General features: G+C 37.7%; 2 protein-coding genes across 2 annotated transcripts in view; both read right to left on the reverse strand.

The window, feature by feature from the left end:
• Positions 1 to 3,069, reverse strand: part of FYB1 (FYN binding protein 1) — a gene marked incomplete at its 3' end in the record, with an annotated part of 137,085 nt that extends 134,016 nt beyond the window's left edge. Inside the window, exon 1 of the mRNA XM_084233608.1 lies at positions 3,058 to 3,069. The remainder of the gene's footprint in view (positions 1 to 3,057) is intronic.
• Positions 3,070 to 8,939: 5,870 nt separating this feature from the next.
• C9 (complement C9) overlaps positions 8,940 to 15,740 on the reverse strand; it is a gene marked incomplete at its 3' end in the record, with an annotated part of 38,956 nt that continues 32,155 nt past the window's right edge. The window contains exons 9-10 of the mRNA XM_084233905.1: positions 11,872 to 12,096; positions 8,940 to 9,002 (exon numbers count right to left, since the gene is read on the reverse strand). Coding sequence (XP_084090031.1) covers positions 8,940 to 9,002; positions 11,872 to 12,096 — 288 coding nt within the window. The remainder of the gene's footprint in view (positions 9,003 to 11,871; positions 12,097 to 15,740) is intronic.

A 15,740-nucleotide genomic window follows, 5' to 3' on the forward strand; every position in this document is an offset into this window, starting at 1 on the left:
TGAATGAAGGACTCATTCTAAAACAGCAATGTGGTTGACTTGGGTGGAGGTGATAATATTCTTGTACTTTGCTGAGTTTTTGACTTTTCTGTTTTAAGTGTATTGTAATCGTTAACAACATTTATCATCTTAAAAAGAACAAAAGGATCATTGTAATTTTAAAAAACAATATTAAATGTAATAAAATTTATCTTACCAACATTTAAATGATGGCACTATTCATAAACATCACAGAATGTTACTCTGCCTGTTATATTTTGTTAAAAAATATTTATTTTTTTTGTTAAAAAATATATGCCAAAAATTATGCCAGACTAGGTTCATATGTTTTTGGTTGTTTGTTTATTTTTTGGTAGTATTATTTTTTTTTTTTTGGTAGTATTTGTTAGCATCAGATGCCTCAAACTCTGACACTGGTGAATTAGATATTCTTGAGTTAAGGGCACATACTATTTGAACCCAAGTAGTCAGATTTCTTACCAGTGATCTGTAGTACTTCTCTGGACACATTTTGTAAATGTATCTACTTTATTTTAAAGATGTTACTTGATACTAAAGTCATTTCCAGCACAGAAAATCATCTTCATTTCCCATTGCAAAGGAAAGTCAACTAATGCTTTAATTTGGGGTTGCTAATTTCTAGATCTTGTTATATAAGTATTACCACATCTACTTGGGAGAGTCACCAAATTTCTTTACTTCCTGTCAAAGTAATACTAATTAGGTGCGTGACAATACCAAATCACTTCTTAAAAAATAAGGTATGTTATGGCTTGTTCATGAAAATGCTTTTCAAAATAAGGATGGGCTTAGTAATATGGGAAGAAGCACCACAGGGCAAGGTGGGTTGACAACCTGGGCCACGTTTTGGAGGTAGAAAGGAACCTGATACTGACTTAAAACTTGTAGGTATTTTGGGCCTCCCCGGTGGCGCAGCGGTTGAGCGCTGGGTTGCAAAGCTGCCGGCAACCTCTGCGGCGCCGGTTTGATCCTGGGCTGCTCCCCGGCCACCGGAGGAGGATCTCATATGGCGCGCAGACCTCTCCTGCCGCCCGCTGCTCCCCTCAGCAGTGTGCTTCGGTCCTTCTGCCTTCTCTGCTCCCCGCTCTGGCTCTGGTGAATTCTCTCACCCTCCCACGCTTCTGACTGTATCCAGTGCTTGTATAAACAAAACGAACGAACAAACAAATAAATAAATAAATAAAACATGCCTCTATTAAAAAAAAAAAAAACTTGTAGGTATTTTAAAGGGGAGTGGACTTGAGGAGCAGTCAGCGTGAGGTGGGTAGTCATGGATCTGAAATTACACAGTCTCTGTCACATAATAAATGCTCAGTGAATGAATGGAGCCGAGAGATCAAGGAAAGACATGTGTAGGACCCAGGCATGCTTTTAAATATTAATGCCAGAAGACCTTGAACTGGAGATACTCTGTAGCTGAACAGAAAGCCTCTTATTCAACTATCTGCTGAAGCAGATGATCAAATGCTCAGTCCTGGGTCTAAAGGAGTGGTTGCAAACAGGACTGTACATTTACATCACCTCAAAAGCCTTTATTAATCTCAGTTCCCAGTCTTCTCCCCAGACCAGTAAATCAAAATGTCCATATTTGAGACTCAGGTATCAGTAATTTTTAAGGCTCCCAGGTCATTCAAAAGTGCAGGCAAGTTTGAGGCCCAGCCTCTAGAAGGTGGAACAGTGGTCTACTAGCGAGATGGTTTATTGATCACCAAACATGCTTTACAAGGAGAAGTAATCCTGATTCCTATTACCAAGTTTATTGATAGGTTTTCACTATGCTCTCAATAATGATGACTTGTTCTTAGGCAGCCTATGATTATCTCTCTGTACCAGTAAGTTAGACAAAAAATACACAATCAACAGAATTCTAGTAATTTCATTAACAGTGTAGCCTAACAGACATTTTGAGTGTACATTAACAGTGTAGCCTAACAGACATTAAGACATTTTGAATTTCAGCTCATTTATCTGAATTCCCTTCAATTTATGCTTATTTCTAAATGCAGATTAAGGTAATTCTTGGTTGCTATTGAAACAAATTCAGCGCTCTCTCAAAAACATGTATTTAAGAGATTATTTTGGATAAGGAAAAACAGGTAAAAGATGAAGTCCCCAGCCACAATTCATAACCCAATAAGTTTTTGGAGCATCATCACTTTACTGGGAAAATAGAAAAGAACAAACCACATTTCAAAATTACATATGCCTGTGAGAGTATTTCCTGTGAAGTCAATAAAGTCTGTCAGTCCCTGTGCGGAGAGGTGAAACAGGAAATGCAATGAAGACAACAGACATAACAGAGATACCATCTAAAGAAGATAAAGTTGTATTTTTGTGGTATAGAGTGCTATTATTCCTGTCAGTGGGGGGAAACTTAGCTCAGAGAACGCCAAAGTGGTTCTAATTCTTCAAATATTTGGGCACCCATTTACCTTTTTTTTTTTTTAAACACATTTGCATCTAAAAAACTGTTATTGTTCAGCTGATGGTAAAATGAGTCTTGCCTGCTGGCACTCAGTGGAAGATAACAGCTAGGTGGAGACGATGGGGGCAGAGACACTGAGCTGCTTGCAGTAACCAGCTGCTTCTTTTTTAAAGTTAATTTAGAAGAAAAAGAATAGACAGCAAACTGATTGTTATTTAAAAGCATTGACAGGGCCTCCCTGGTGGCTCAGCGATTGAGCTCCCCTCAGTAGTGTATTTCGTCAGTCTGCCTGTTCTGTTCCCCGCTCTGGCTCTGGTGAATTCTCTCACCCTCACGTGCCTCTGACTGTACCCAATGCTTGTATAAATAAATGAATAAATCTTAAAATAAATAAATAAAAGCATTGATATTGTTGTATTTACCAGACTTTAAAACATATATGGTTAAAATTGTTAGCATAGTGGATGGAAATGCTTGCAAACTCTTACAGGATTTCAAATTTATAACCTGAATGATTATAGGGGAGAAACAAATGCTCATTACTTTTAGGGCCCAGCGTTAGCATACCTGGAAAAGACCCATAAGAGAGGAGAATAGATGTAGAGTCTCACCTCTTCCAGGAAGCCTTCTGTGTCACTGCCTCACTGCTCTCCCCTTTTTCTGAACTACAGACTGAGACATAAAATGTTTGCCTTTTATAGTTCTCCCATTGCATTGGATTTGGCTCCCCAACTGGATTTGAAACTCCTCCAGTGTGAATTAATTTTCATACTTCCTTCTGTTACCCTAGATACTAGAGCAGATTTTATTTTTTTAAACCGTTTTTGGCTCATGGCTTCCTTTCAGAATCTGATGGAAGTGGTACACAGTTTGCACACTAATTTGGCATGTATACAGCCTGCCCTGAAGCCCATCACTTATGGGAAGTGTAAGCACAATTCTTGGCTAAAATAATGACAAATACTAGGAGATGGTAACTGCTCTGCTGTTCTTTGACAATGATTAGAGTACAGAAATGTGAAGTCACACCTTGACTTTCCAGACCTGGAATGTGGTCGACTCAAATGTCATTATAGTCTTTTTTTTTTTTTCTCTTATCAAGATACATGTGATGTGCTCCAACAAAGAACAACTTGAACTCACAAAAAGATCCACAAAATGCAAGGAAATTCTAGTTTCCCTGTTTGGATAGATATGGAATAGCCAAGTCGAAAGCAGCAGGAAGAAAGCAGGTTAAGAATAGGCTTGCTTTGCAAGGTTGTGCAGGCGGAAATGGGCAGCTCCTGGATTTGGCTTATTTCTCCTCTCTTTTTTGTTTTGAAAGCAAAATAAATTTTTTCACTTTCTAATTTTAATAAAAGAAGCTTTAGCCCCTTTAGAACATCAGTGTCCTGGGAGAAATAACTTATGAAGTCCAGAAAAATTTATTCCATCTCTGAATAGAACAACAATTTTGTATTTAAATTCAGGAAGAGCAGGGAAAAATTTTCTTTACCATTTAAACCCAACTCTAGACAACCATTTACTCAGCTCTAAAAAAATGATGAAATAGGACAATAGAAGAATAATCTAAACTGTACTTAAAGAATCTTTTATCAAACTACTTTGTTCTTTGGAGAACAAAGAGACAAAGAACAAAGCTTCTAAAAGCAATATATATTGCATATATTCATTATTTAATGAATAGTCGTTACTTATGGCTTTCCTTTGTAATTTTGGTTATTATTTGTATCTTTTGCTTATCATTTGTTTTATCCATCCATCCACCCATCCATCTTTCTATCTATCTTGTGGACTCATGAGACTCTGTGGGGTCTATGGTCTCTTGCTATTCTCTTTTCATGGCTTCTTACCTCTTTAGTTCTGTGTAGTCTTCTCAGAAGTAAAATCCAAGTTGCAATCCTTTCATCTCAATTACTCTCTAAAAAGCAAGATTTGACTTGTTTTGGGCCTCCTGGTGGCCTAGGGGTTAAGTCTCAGTGCTATCACTGCTAGGGCCTGGATTTGATCCTCTGCCAGGGAGCTAACCCACAAGTGGCACAGTAGGCCTTTTCTGACTCACTCACTGCTCCCCTTGGCAGTGTATTTCAGTAGATCTGCCTGTTCTGCTCCCCACTCTCTCTGGTGAATCCTCTTACCCCCCACATGTGGCCTACACCCCAGTTCTGCTATGCAAAAAAAAAAAAAAAAGCAACCAAAAAACCAAAATAGGGCCTCCCTGGTGGCACAAGGGGTTAAGACACAACATATGAAGCAATCCGCAGCCACTGTAGCAGGAGTTCAATCCCCAGCCAGGGAGATACCCACATGGCGCAGTAGACCTCTCCTGACTTTCCCACTGCTCCCCTCAGCAGTGTATTTCACTTAATCTGTCTGTTCTGTTCCTCACTCTGTCTCTGGTGAATCCTCTCACCCCCACACCTCTGGCCTGTATGTACCTCAGTTCTTATATGCATAAATAAATAAATCTTAAAAAAAAAAAACCCCACCAAAATACAGGCCCTAATAGTCTTGATCATAGCTCCTGATAATTTGTGGACAATAATTTGCATTTCAATGAATGAATGAAAAACAAGTCCTTCTTGTTTCCTTTATTCTTTCCTAAATCATCATTCATTCCCAGTGTCCCTCCCTTCATTCCCAGTGTCCCTCCCATCAGGAAGGTGAAGCCAGAACGGCTGAAAAATAACTGATGTGCCTTCAGACTTTATAGACTTAGGAATGCCAAAGAGGAACTGGAGCCATTGTTCACAGGTACAGAATTTCAGGTTAGGATGTTGAAAAGTTCTGGAGATAGATATGACACTGCAATGCAACTGCATTGCCCAACAATGTAAATGTACTTAGTGTCACTGAATTGTACACTTAAAAATGGTTCAAATGATAAATTTTATACAATGTATATTTGGGTGCAATAAAAAAATACCCCCCCCAAAAAAAACAACAAATTGAACTCAATAATTATTTAGTGGAAAGCATTGAACTACTCTGCCATATATGGTTACCTCAATTTTCAGATTTAACCATGGAAGGATTTGTATCAATAACCTAGCACGATAATAATAGTGACAACTACCATTCATTGCTTGTCTGTTAGCTGTCAAATCATTGCATACGTCATTGCAAAGCATCAACTGAAGCATACCATGAGGAGATAACATTATTCCTGGGCATTTCTTGGACTTAGTGACTTTTCTGGTGACTTATGTAATGTTTAGTCATTTGTCTGTTGTTAAATGGCCACATCATTCCTTTCTCTTGAAGCATTTCACTGCTCATAGCATTGTAGTGGATAATCAACATGAATTGTGGGGATGGAGAGGCTGAGGTGGTGGTGGAGGACATGGAATGTGAGGTTTGTCTTTCAAAGTATTTGTAAGTTTGTGTGGGTGTGTGTTTCAGAGAGAGAGAAAGAGAAAGAGAAAGAGAAAGAGATTTTTTTTTCAGAAATAAATTAAATTGAGTCTAGTCTTTTATCTACCATTTTGGACTGCTCTTCATAAATAGCTATGGCCAAAATAACACAAGGCTGCTGGTGTGGGGCTGTTGCGTGCAATATCACACTGGCTTCACCATCAGATGGTCCTGTGGACACAAGGGTGTAACGCCAGGGTAAGGATGCTGAGCCAGACCTTAAACATTTGTGGTAGATATATTTTGATGGTCTACCAAGTAATCAGTAGAATGAATAAGCAAGCTGAGTTTTAAGTATTAAAGGGGAAAATTATTAAATGTAGAAATACTTATAAGTTTCTTTTGCATTAATCTTAAGGGGGCATGAAGCTTGTCCAGCCCCTCCAGGTCTTTTTGATCATGGCTGGGGTTCAAGGAAATGATCTTAATGTCACTCCTGAGACATCAAGGCCTGTTTTCCCCACGTCCCATTCCTTCCATTTGTGGGTTGTACCCTCAGAAACCTTGTGACCTTGGGAGTGGTGATATTGTGCTCTGTGTGCCAAACTAAGAGTTTCCTTGTCAGGAGTCTGCTTTTTGCCAGCTACAAGTAGACTGTGGTTGCAATGCCAAGTAGCCAGAAGCCCACACCTCTTTGTTTCTTGGAATTCTTCCCATTTCAGGTCCGGGGCTTTTTCCTCTGTGCTGCTTCCGGTTGGGTGGTTTCTGGTGTTTCAATAATGCCCCCTGCTGGAAATGCTCTACCAGATAGGTCACCTTTGAAGGAAGTCGGAGGCTGTCTTGTGAACAGTGAACTGGCGTCTTAGCCCCCATTTTCAGTACAGGGGATCTTGGCAAATCCTTAGGCCGACCTTTTGAGGTCTGGTCAAATTTCAGCTCTTTTCTTGTTTGACTTTATGATTACAAGGTAAGAAATTGTCAGTAGTTACTATAACTCCTCCTCATTCAGATCCTCTGTGCCAAAAGCTCAACAATGGATTATTTAAGAGCAGAGTTCAGTATTTACTCAGATTTAACAAATCCTAATATTTTTTGATTTACCCAGATTTCTGGGGGCAGGAAACAGGAATTCTCCTGAGCTCTCAGGGCTATTTTAATATCATAAAGCACCTTTTATTTTTAGAACTCCTCTCCATACCATACCTAACATATTAAAATGCACAGCACATTCAATAACCTTTTTCTTTGCAGTTGAAAGAAACTTGAAAATTATTTTTTGAAAATTTTGCTTTTGAAATTATTTGCCAGTCAATAGTCTAGCTACTGTTTTCCCTCAGCAATCGTGTGCATACTTGAGAATTCCTGGGAAGTGAGAAAACCTAACTTAAAATTTATTTATAAATGTACAAAATTCTTATTAATAATAAGATTAACAGTTAATAACGTTGACATAGTGATAATGTTGTCGACATTTTTTTTTTTTTCTTTTTTATAGAGGCATGCTTTATTTATTTGTTTTGCTGGTTTTGTTTGTTTGTTTTGTTTATACATGCACTGGGTACAGTCAGAAGTGCGGGAGGGTGAGAGAATTCACCAGAGCCAGAGCGGGGAGCAGAGCAGGCAGAAGGACCGAAGTACACTGCTGAGGGGAGCAGCGGGCGGCAGGAGAGGTCTGCGCGCCATGTGGGACCCTCCTCTGGTGGCCGGGGAGCAGCCGGGGATCGAACCGGCGCCGCAGAGGCCGCGCGCAGTTTCGCAACCCAGCGCTCAACCGCTGCGCCACCGGGGAGGCCCTGTTGTTGACATTTAACGGAACATTTTTTGATTTTGCATTTTCTTCTTTGTAGCTGAGCATTTCTTACCAGTTTTTCCCCAAACCTTTTCAAAAATTCCAGGGTATAAAGTATATATTCTCTAATGAACAAGGTTGTATAGCCAGTTCCCATAAACTTCTTGTGGGCAGCCTTACCTTATGCCACTCATAAGGTTAGCTATTAAGTGGGATCTATGAACTTCTGTTTTTTTTTTTTGTTTCATTTTGCATTTTTTTTGTAAAATATGACCAAATAGTAGCAAATTCACATAATTGAGATAGATAGTTTTTGACTACAAATACAAGTGTTTTCCCTTGGAGATGATGAGTTGAGCTGAGAGCTAAGACTAAGGAGAGCAGAATGTTGTGCCTGTGGTAGGTTCCCAGCACTGGCCGAGCCAAAGCATGCACGTATAGACGAACAACCAAACAAGACCAATTATGAAAACATGAGTGAAACTGCCTGGTCCAGACTTGTGGTAATGGAACTGGTGGAACATATTAATCATACAAAGCACTTTGGCAATTACTTTAAAGTCTTTCTAACCAACATTCTCTTTTTAATTTAATTTTGTTTTGTTAGCTAGAGATTGGCATTGCCTGTGGGAGAAAGCAGTCCTGGCATATTTCACTGCTGACTCTCCTCATTAGGGCATAACAAATGGAAACATCATAGGAGCTTAAGAAGGAAAAGAAACATTCTGGATCTTAGAGCAAGGCGACTTCAGACTTTGGTGAGATTTTTATGAAATATATTGCTTTCTACTTGGCAGCAAGGACTATCTCCGGGGGCAGATCTATATTGGAAAGTCCTGGTGTTTTTCCTTCCATATGATCCCAGGGAAGCGAACAAGTCGTTTTCTTTTTGGCAGGCAATACTCGAGAAAACAACAGATTATCAACTCTACATAACTAATGGGACTTCAACTTGCATCTATCCACCCCTCCATTTATTCACCCCCTTTCTCTGCTGCATTGTGATGTGTCAGACACTATCTAGGTGCTGTGAATGGAATGAGGTTTAAGACAGAAAACATTTCCAAACTAGCGGGGTCATTCATCTGTGTAGGGAGAGTGAATGTGATTAGTGCTGAGGAGCAGAAGGCAAAATGCTCCAGGAACATAGAGAGGGACCTGGGAAAATTGGTGAAAATTCACCTAAGAGAGGTTAATTGGCTTGGAACCAGCAAAGGGGTTTTCAATCTTGACTATAGATTAGAGGATGAAAAAAAAAAAAAAAAAAGAAGAACAAAATAACCATGTCCTGTCAGGATCAACAGCAAAGGCTCTCTCATTTGGTTGGCTTGGGATGGTATCTGTTTTGCTTTAGACCTTTTGAAAAAGTTCATCAGGGAAATCTAATGAACAATCAGGTTGAGAAACACTGTTCTAGAAGGAGTGCAAACACACTGTTGAAAAACAGCGAGGATGTTTGGATTGGGCGAAGAGAGGAGAAGGTTGGAGGGCAGTCCAGAGAAAGTGAATAGTATGTACGAAGAAAAATTATGTCTCAGGGTCTTCAGTCCCATGATCCACTAGCTCCACTTTAAGTGGGAAGCTGAAACAGAACATTCTGATGAAATTGGATGCCTTGAAGAGCTTCTTTGAAGAAAAGATTTGGCAAGAAAATTTTTCTCAGGGTGAGGGGTCTCAGCAAGCAACTGGTAGGCCAGACTGGATCAGGTGTGAAAAGCCAACAGGAGCCACTGGTGTACTGATAAAATGTTACATAAAAAGGGAGAGGGCACTTGTTTATTTATTGTCCTAGAAACACATGATGTAGAACATGAATCAATAATTTACATAAAAATCTGATGACGACAGCAAGACCTCCCAAAAAGCAGCTAATCAGAGGCATAACTTCACTACCCAGAGCAACCAGGATCCCTACAGGACACAATTTCCACTGAAGACTAAGCCTGAAATAAAAAGTTGCTAAGTACTCAAGGAAGAAAAAAATGTCAGGAGAATGAGTTAGCAGACTTAATAGGCAGAGAATTGTGCTACAGAAATGGTATATTCTGGAGCAATCTGAGAGAGACTTCCATATGAACATGTTTAGTTTGTTAAAAATGATAAAAGTAGGGAAATCATTCAATAGGTTAGGAAAGAAAAAGAATAATAAAGTTTGAAAAATAATCAAACAGTGATTTCAGAAAAATAACTGAATAAAATTTCTCAATATATTCACTAAAGGGTGGAATCAAAGTAGCTGGTAAAAAAAAAGAGAATTGGAAAATTAGAAAGTACAGCTGAAGAATTCAGAGAGCAAAATATTCATAATAGCCAAGGAAATAGAGATTGTGAGTACCCGTAGCACGGAATTTTGGACAGTACAATTGCTATTTGAAATGCAAAGCATTCCAAGGATGGACACTTTAGAGATATGAGATGTTACAGTTAGTATATATTTATAAATCAATCATTCTAACTTTAAGTCAAATGTTAGCTTATGTGGATTGTTATCATACCCACCATATTCTAAGTGTGTTTACTAGAAAGGATCAAAATTAGTCTTGTAACATTAAAAATATTATTGTAAGAGTTGAAAGTATGGTTGAACACAAAACTTGACACTGAATCTTTTTTTTAGGAAAATATAGAGTTGTTTTAGAAATTTTCTTACAGGAATTTGTGTTTGTTCAGTAAGAAAGCCAAGGGCCTCCCTGGTGGCACAAGGGGTTGAGCGCAGCACTGTGAAGCTGTCCACAGTCTCTGCAGCATGAGTTCGATCTCCGGCCAGGAAGCTACTCACATGGCTCAGCAGACCTTCCCTGGCTTGCCCGCTGCTCCCCTCAACATTGTACTTCGGTCAATCTGCCTGTTCTGTTCCCGGCTCTGTCTCTGGTGAATCCTCTCACCTCCCATGCCTTTGGCCAATACCCCAGTTCTTGTTAGCATAAATAAATAAATCTTAAAAAAAAAAAAGGCAAGCTGTGATTGTCATAGGAAGACAACTTACTAGCTATGTTGTGGGGAGTAACTCTTAGGCTAAGCTCTCATATATCTGCTAAGATGCTAAGATTCTAATTATTTCTGCCAGGTCAAACACTAATCAGATCCTCTTATGATTAGAAATATGGCTAAACTTGTTCCTACTTGAAAAATATGATTTCAAATGACTATACATAAAAAACAGTGCATAAACACTAGAAGAGTTAAACCATCAAAGTTAAAATTCAGCAAATATCATTTATGTAAATCTTAAAAACATTCCAAGCAATACAGAATTTTCATTCTACATAGACATTTAGTACAAATAGGTAAGGAAAGTGACTGCATCTGAGAGGTGTGTGGGAGAGGAATACACCAGGGCTTTCTAGGGGAAGGAGATGTGGTACAAAGTACTCTACTGTGTCTTTAATTATTATTCTTAAAAAGAAGTTCAGAAGTATTTATGTATATATATATATATATATATATATAGAGAGAGAGAGAGAGAGAGGTTCAAACACAAATAGGATATATGTACATATATGAAGCATATATGATGTACATGTGGTTGACATTTGCTAATTCTGGATGTTGAGTGCTTGGATGTTTGTTATTATTCTGTAAATTTTTCTCTTTATAGAAGCTTTTTTACAGTTCAAATAATACAATTACTCATGGGGCATACCCCTGGCAACATTTCCCAACCTATCCCTTACTCCCCAATAAAAATCCATAAGAAAAAATAATACAATTACAGCAATTTTTTTAATAATTTAGTTTAAATGTTGAGATACAAAATGTTAAAACTGCATGTAAATGGCATATGAAGACTAATTTTCCATTTTTACTATTCATTCGATTTTTAGTCTGTTTACATTGATAATCTAGAAGTACAAATTAATTCGAGAGCCAGTTTTCAAATTAAATAGCTGCAAAATGCATATTTTCATCATTAATTAGTTCAAAGAAGGTGTTCTCTTTTTTTTTTTTTTTTTTTTTTTTTGTATAGAGGCATGCTTTTATTTATTTGTTTGCTGGTCTGTTTGTTTGTTTTGTTTATACATGCACTGGGTACAGTCAGAAGCGCGGGAGGGTGAGAGAATTCACCAGAGCCAGAGCGGGGAGCAGAGCAGGCAGAAGGACCGAAGTACACTGCTGAGGGGAGCAGCGGGCGGCAGGAGAGGTCTGCGCGCCATGTGGGACCCTCCTCCGGTGGCCGGGAGCAGCCGGGGATCGAACCGGCGCCGCAGAGGCCGCGGGCAGCTTCGCAACCCAGCGCTCAACCGCTGCGCCACCGGGGAGGCCCCAAAGAAGGTGTTCTCACCTTAATTTTTTGTTTACTGATTTCACAGGCAAGTCCGTCAAATAATATTGTGCAGGTGCACAAACAATGTCCGTCAAGCAGAATCAATGTGCCTCCATTTTGGCATGGCTGGCATTTTCTTATACTGAATTCATTGACATAGTCTCCAATGGCTCTTTCCAAATTTTGTTTCTTTAGGTGTGCATCTTTCATTTTCACTGGAACCAGATTATACATAGGAGATAGCTACAAGAAAACAAAACATTTCATTTTAGGTCTTTTTACTGATTCATTAGTTCAACAAATATTTATTGAATGATTATTTTTCCAGATTGATGTTAGCTATTAAGACTCTATTAATGCTTAAAGCTAATGATCTGTGTGATCACGGAGATCACATTATGGGGGAAAGGAGACTAATGTTAAAATAATCATACAGATAAATTTAAAATGGAAACAGTAAGAAGGAGAGGTATATGTGTTTAAAAATGAAAATAAGGGATCTAAACTTTTGGCAGGATAATTTAGTGACATTATTTTGTGATTTTTTTTTGCTGCCTTATTCCCTCTTCTACTCTTTCAGAAGGTTGCCAGTTGCTTGCTTTCTATCTCCTGTCTAAGGGGAGGTTTATGTGCAAGGTCAGGTCCAGAATTCTCCTAAGGGCAAACATTTTTTCCTTTAAAGGCCTTTTTTCCTTTAAAGGCTTGAACTTGCTAAGAAGTTTTTACTGGGAGGATTATGGGAAGAATGTCACCGGGGAAGGGAATTCCTCCAGACCAGGAAGGGAATAGCATTAGTATGTATCTCAAGCAGCAGGAAAACATGACTAGCAGTTATTTTTGGAAGTAGGGAGAACTGTGATGTGCCCCTAGGGGAGCTGGACATCAAGAGCCAAGGCTCCAGTCTTGTCAGTGTTTCCTGTGCACAGTCTTGGCATGGAAGACTTGGAACCACTTGACTTCAAGTGAACATGTGAGCTTTGAACAATGAGGTTATCAGGATGACTACAACGGGCTAAATACATACATATACAATGTTTCCAGTTCTCAGACAGAAGCATCAGGATTCTCTTCTTATTCTTTTCAATAAATTTATTTATGTATTTTTATTTGAGGTAACATGAGGACCCCCCCATCAGGTATCATCACTATAGTGCACCCACTACTGTATCACGCATAGCCCCCAACCATAGTCCATTATGCTTCCTTCCCTCTTGTTCTTACACCACCTACTGCCCCCCACCTCTGGTCCATCAGGATTCTTATTCAATCTAGATAAGCCAAGAAAGGAACCCCTGAACCCCATCTAGAAAATGAATGAAGAATTTTCCAGCAGCACAGAAAGATGAGATCTCAATGTTACGTTTATTTAGATTTAAAGAGAATGAAGTAAAATAATTTATTTTGCAAACTAATTCCTATAGGAAGATACATAGTGGCTATAATGGAATCACAGAATTTTAGAAAGACTTTCCTGAGAAAATGATTATTAGCAGAGATTAGAGGGTATGAAGGCAGAAACATAAGCATTCAAATTATACAGGGCAGAATACACCAAGTGGTGGTAGTGGATAGACTACAACATATAGAAAACTTGTATCATGCATTTACTTAAGTTAAGCAAATTTAACTGGTGACTATAAAGAGTTTTTTGAATAAGTAAATTGGTAGACATTAAGGCCCTTTGGCAGCATAGCACTTTGAAACAAGAGAACACAAAATTTAAAGGAAATTGGAATAAAGATTTGAGAAAGGATAAAAAATATGCCACAAATTCCTGGAAAAGGGTAATGATGGATTAAATAGTTTCAACTATTTGATGATAATGAGTAAAGGTGAGAAAAAGAAAACTAATATTAAAAACCTGATTGATGACCCTGAAGAACTAACTCAGTAGCAAAGAACTACTGTACTAAGATCAGTGGGGAGGCAGAAACTCAGCTTGGTGAGCCAGTCCACTTGATACATTTTTTTACTCAGGAAGAGGCAGTAGAGAGGTGATGAGCTAAGAGCTACAGCAGCACATTACTGGATTGCGGAAAAAGGCCAGAATTAAAAACCAACAGATGTAAGCAATCTGGGATCCAAAGGATCCCAATCCTTGAGGTAAGAGGAAACTGGAATTGAGGTAACTCACAAAAACGGAAGTCTGTGTTGAATCAACATAATCCTGAATCCAGTTTTCCAAATAGAAATAAATGTTTTCTTTGGAGGAAAAAAAGTCACTCTAGACTTCAAATTATTTCTTTAATATTTAAGTATGAAGTAAACATAAGTAGGTACATAAGGAAACAAGGCAGCATGACTGAGAACCAGCAGAAATAATAGAAATTTTAAAAGACTATGAGGGATCAAGATTTGAGTGATCAGACAGAGACTTTATGATAAATATATTGACATAGTAGGGGATAAGGGTCAAGCTTGAAATTTTAGCAGATAAATGAAAACTATTAAAAAAAGAAGTAGATTTTAAAAAGGAAATACAAATTTTTGAGCTTGATGTTATAATACTCAAATTAGTGGACTGTTTAAATAATAGATGTGACATAAATGAAACAAGGTTAATGCACTGGAAAATCGATCAGAATAAAATACTGACAATGCAGCATGAAGAGATAAAAGGAGGGGGGGGGTGCAGTAAGAGAGCTGGAAAGATAAAAGAGAAAGAAAAAGATGCACATAACTTAAAGCCCAGAAGAAAGACTATATAAGAAGAAATATGATTGAGAATATTTCAAACTCAGTGAAACTTGCCCCCTTAATGAAAAGCAAGGTTAATTTTTTTATACCTAGGCAAATCAGAGTAAAATAGCTAAAAAAAAAAAAAAGGAAGAAAATGAAGAAAATCTTAAAAGTAGCTTAGTGAAAAAAAATAGTACTTTGAAATAGATACACTTAATTTTAATTAATACAATTAACAATACTATAAAAGAAGTCAAGTGAAAATGCAAGACATCAAAAATATGATAACAAAGTAACTATGCCTTTCATGGGTTTGCCAGCTGAGTTGACATAGCCAAATAAAACATCTAAAACTGGCCCCATCCATGTGTGAAAACTTGATTCTGCTGGGAGTAACCAAGCAAAACTACGGTGAAACAACTGTCTTTCCAGTAAATTGTTCTAAGACAATGAGATATTTATTGGGAAATTAAAAATAAAAATGACCTTCTAACTTATACCACATACATAATACCACTCTAGGTTCATTGTAGGTTGAGATGTAAAAACAAAGCAATAAATCTCTGGAAGATAATATGTAGAGAGTGTCTTTGAGACCTTGAGGTAGCAAAAGACTTTAAAGAAGACAGAGAAGCACTAATTCTAATGAAAAGTAATACATATTGATGATATTAAAATAAAAATATCAACATCTTAATTCCTGATTCACTGGAGGACTAACCATTACTACTTTGGTATTCTTCCCCCAAATGCCAACCTCAGTATATTCTTTATTCTAAACTGAGAGACATTTGGACACAGTAACGACCAACATCTAACAAAGGTCATGGTTCAGAAAAGTAAACATAGTCTAAGGAACTGAGATTGAAGGAGATCAAGGAGGCAATTAAATGTAATGTAGAATTCTAATTGGCCCCTAGAATAAAAAAAAATTACATTAGGGGAAATCTGGTGAAATTTGAAAAAGGTATGACTCAGTTAATGTTAATTTTCTAATTATTGTATTTATACAATGGTTTTGTAAGTTATTAACATGGATTTCTGTGTATATGTAAACTCTATTATATCTGCAATTTTACTGTCTACTATTTGTGCAATTTTACTGTAAGTAAAATTATTTTAAAATAAAATTTAAAAAAAAGGACATCTGTTAACAAAAATACCATTAAGATGAAAGTCCTTAAGTAAGAGATGGCATTCACACTTTT

Source organism: Talpa europaea (genome assembly GCF_964194135.1).
Source record: "Talpa europaea genome assembly, chromosome: 5".
Classification (NCBI taxonomy): domain Eukaryota; kingdom Metazoa; phylum Chordata; class Mammalia; order Eulipotyphla; family Talpidae; genus Talpa; species Talpa europaea.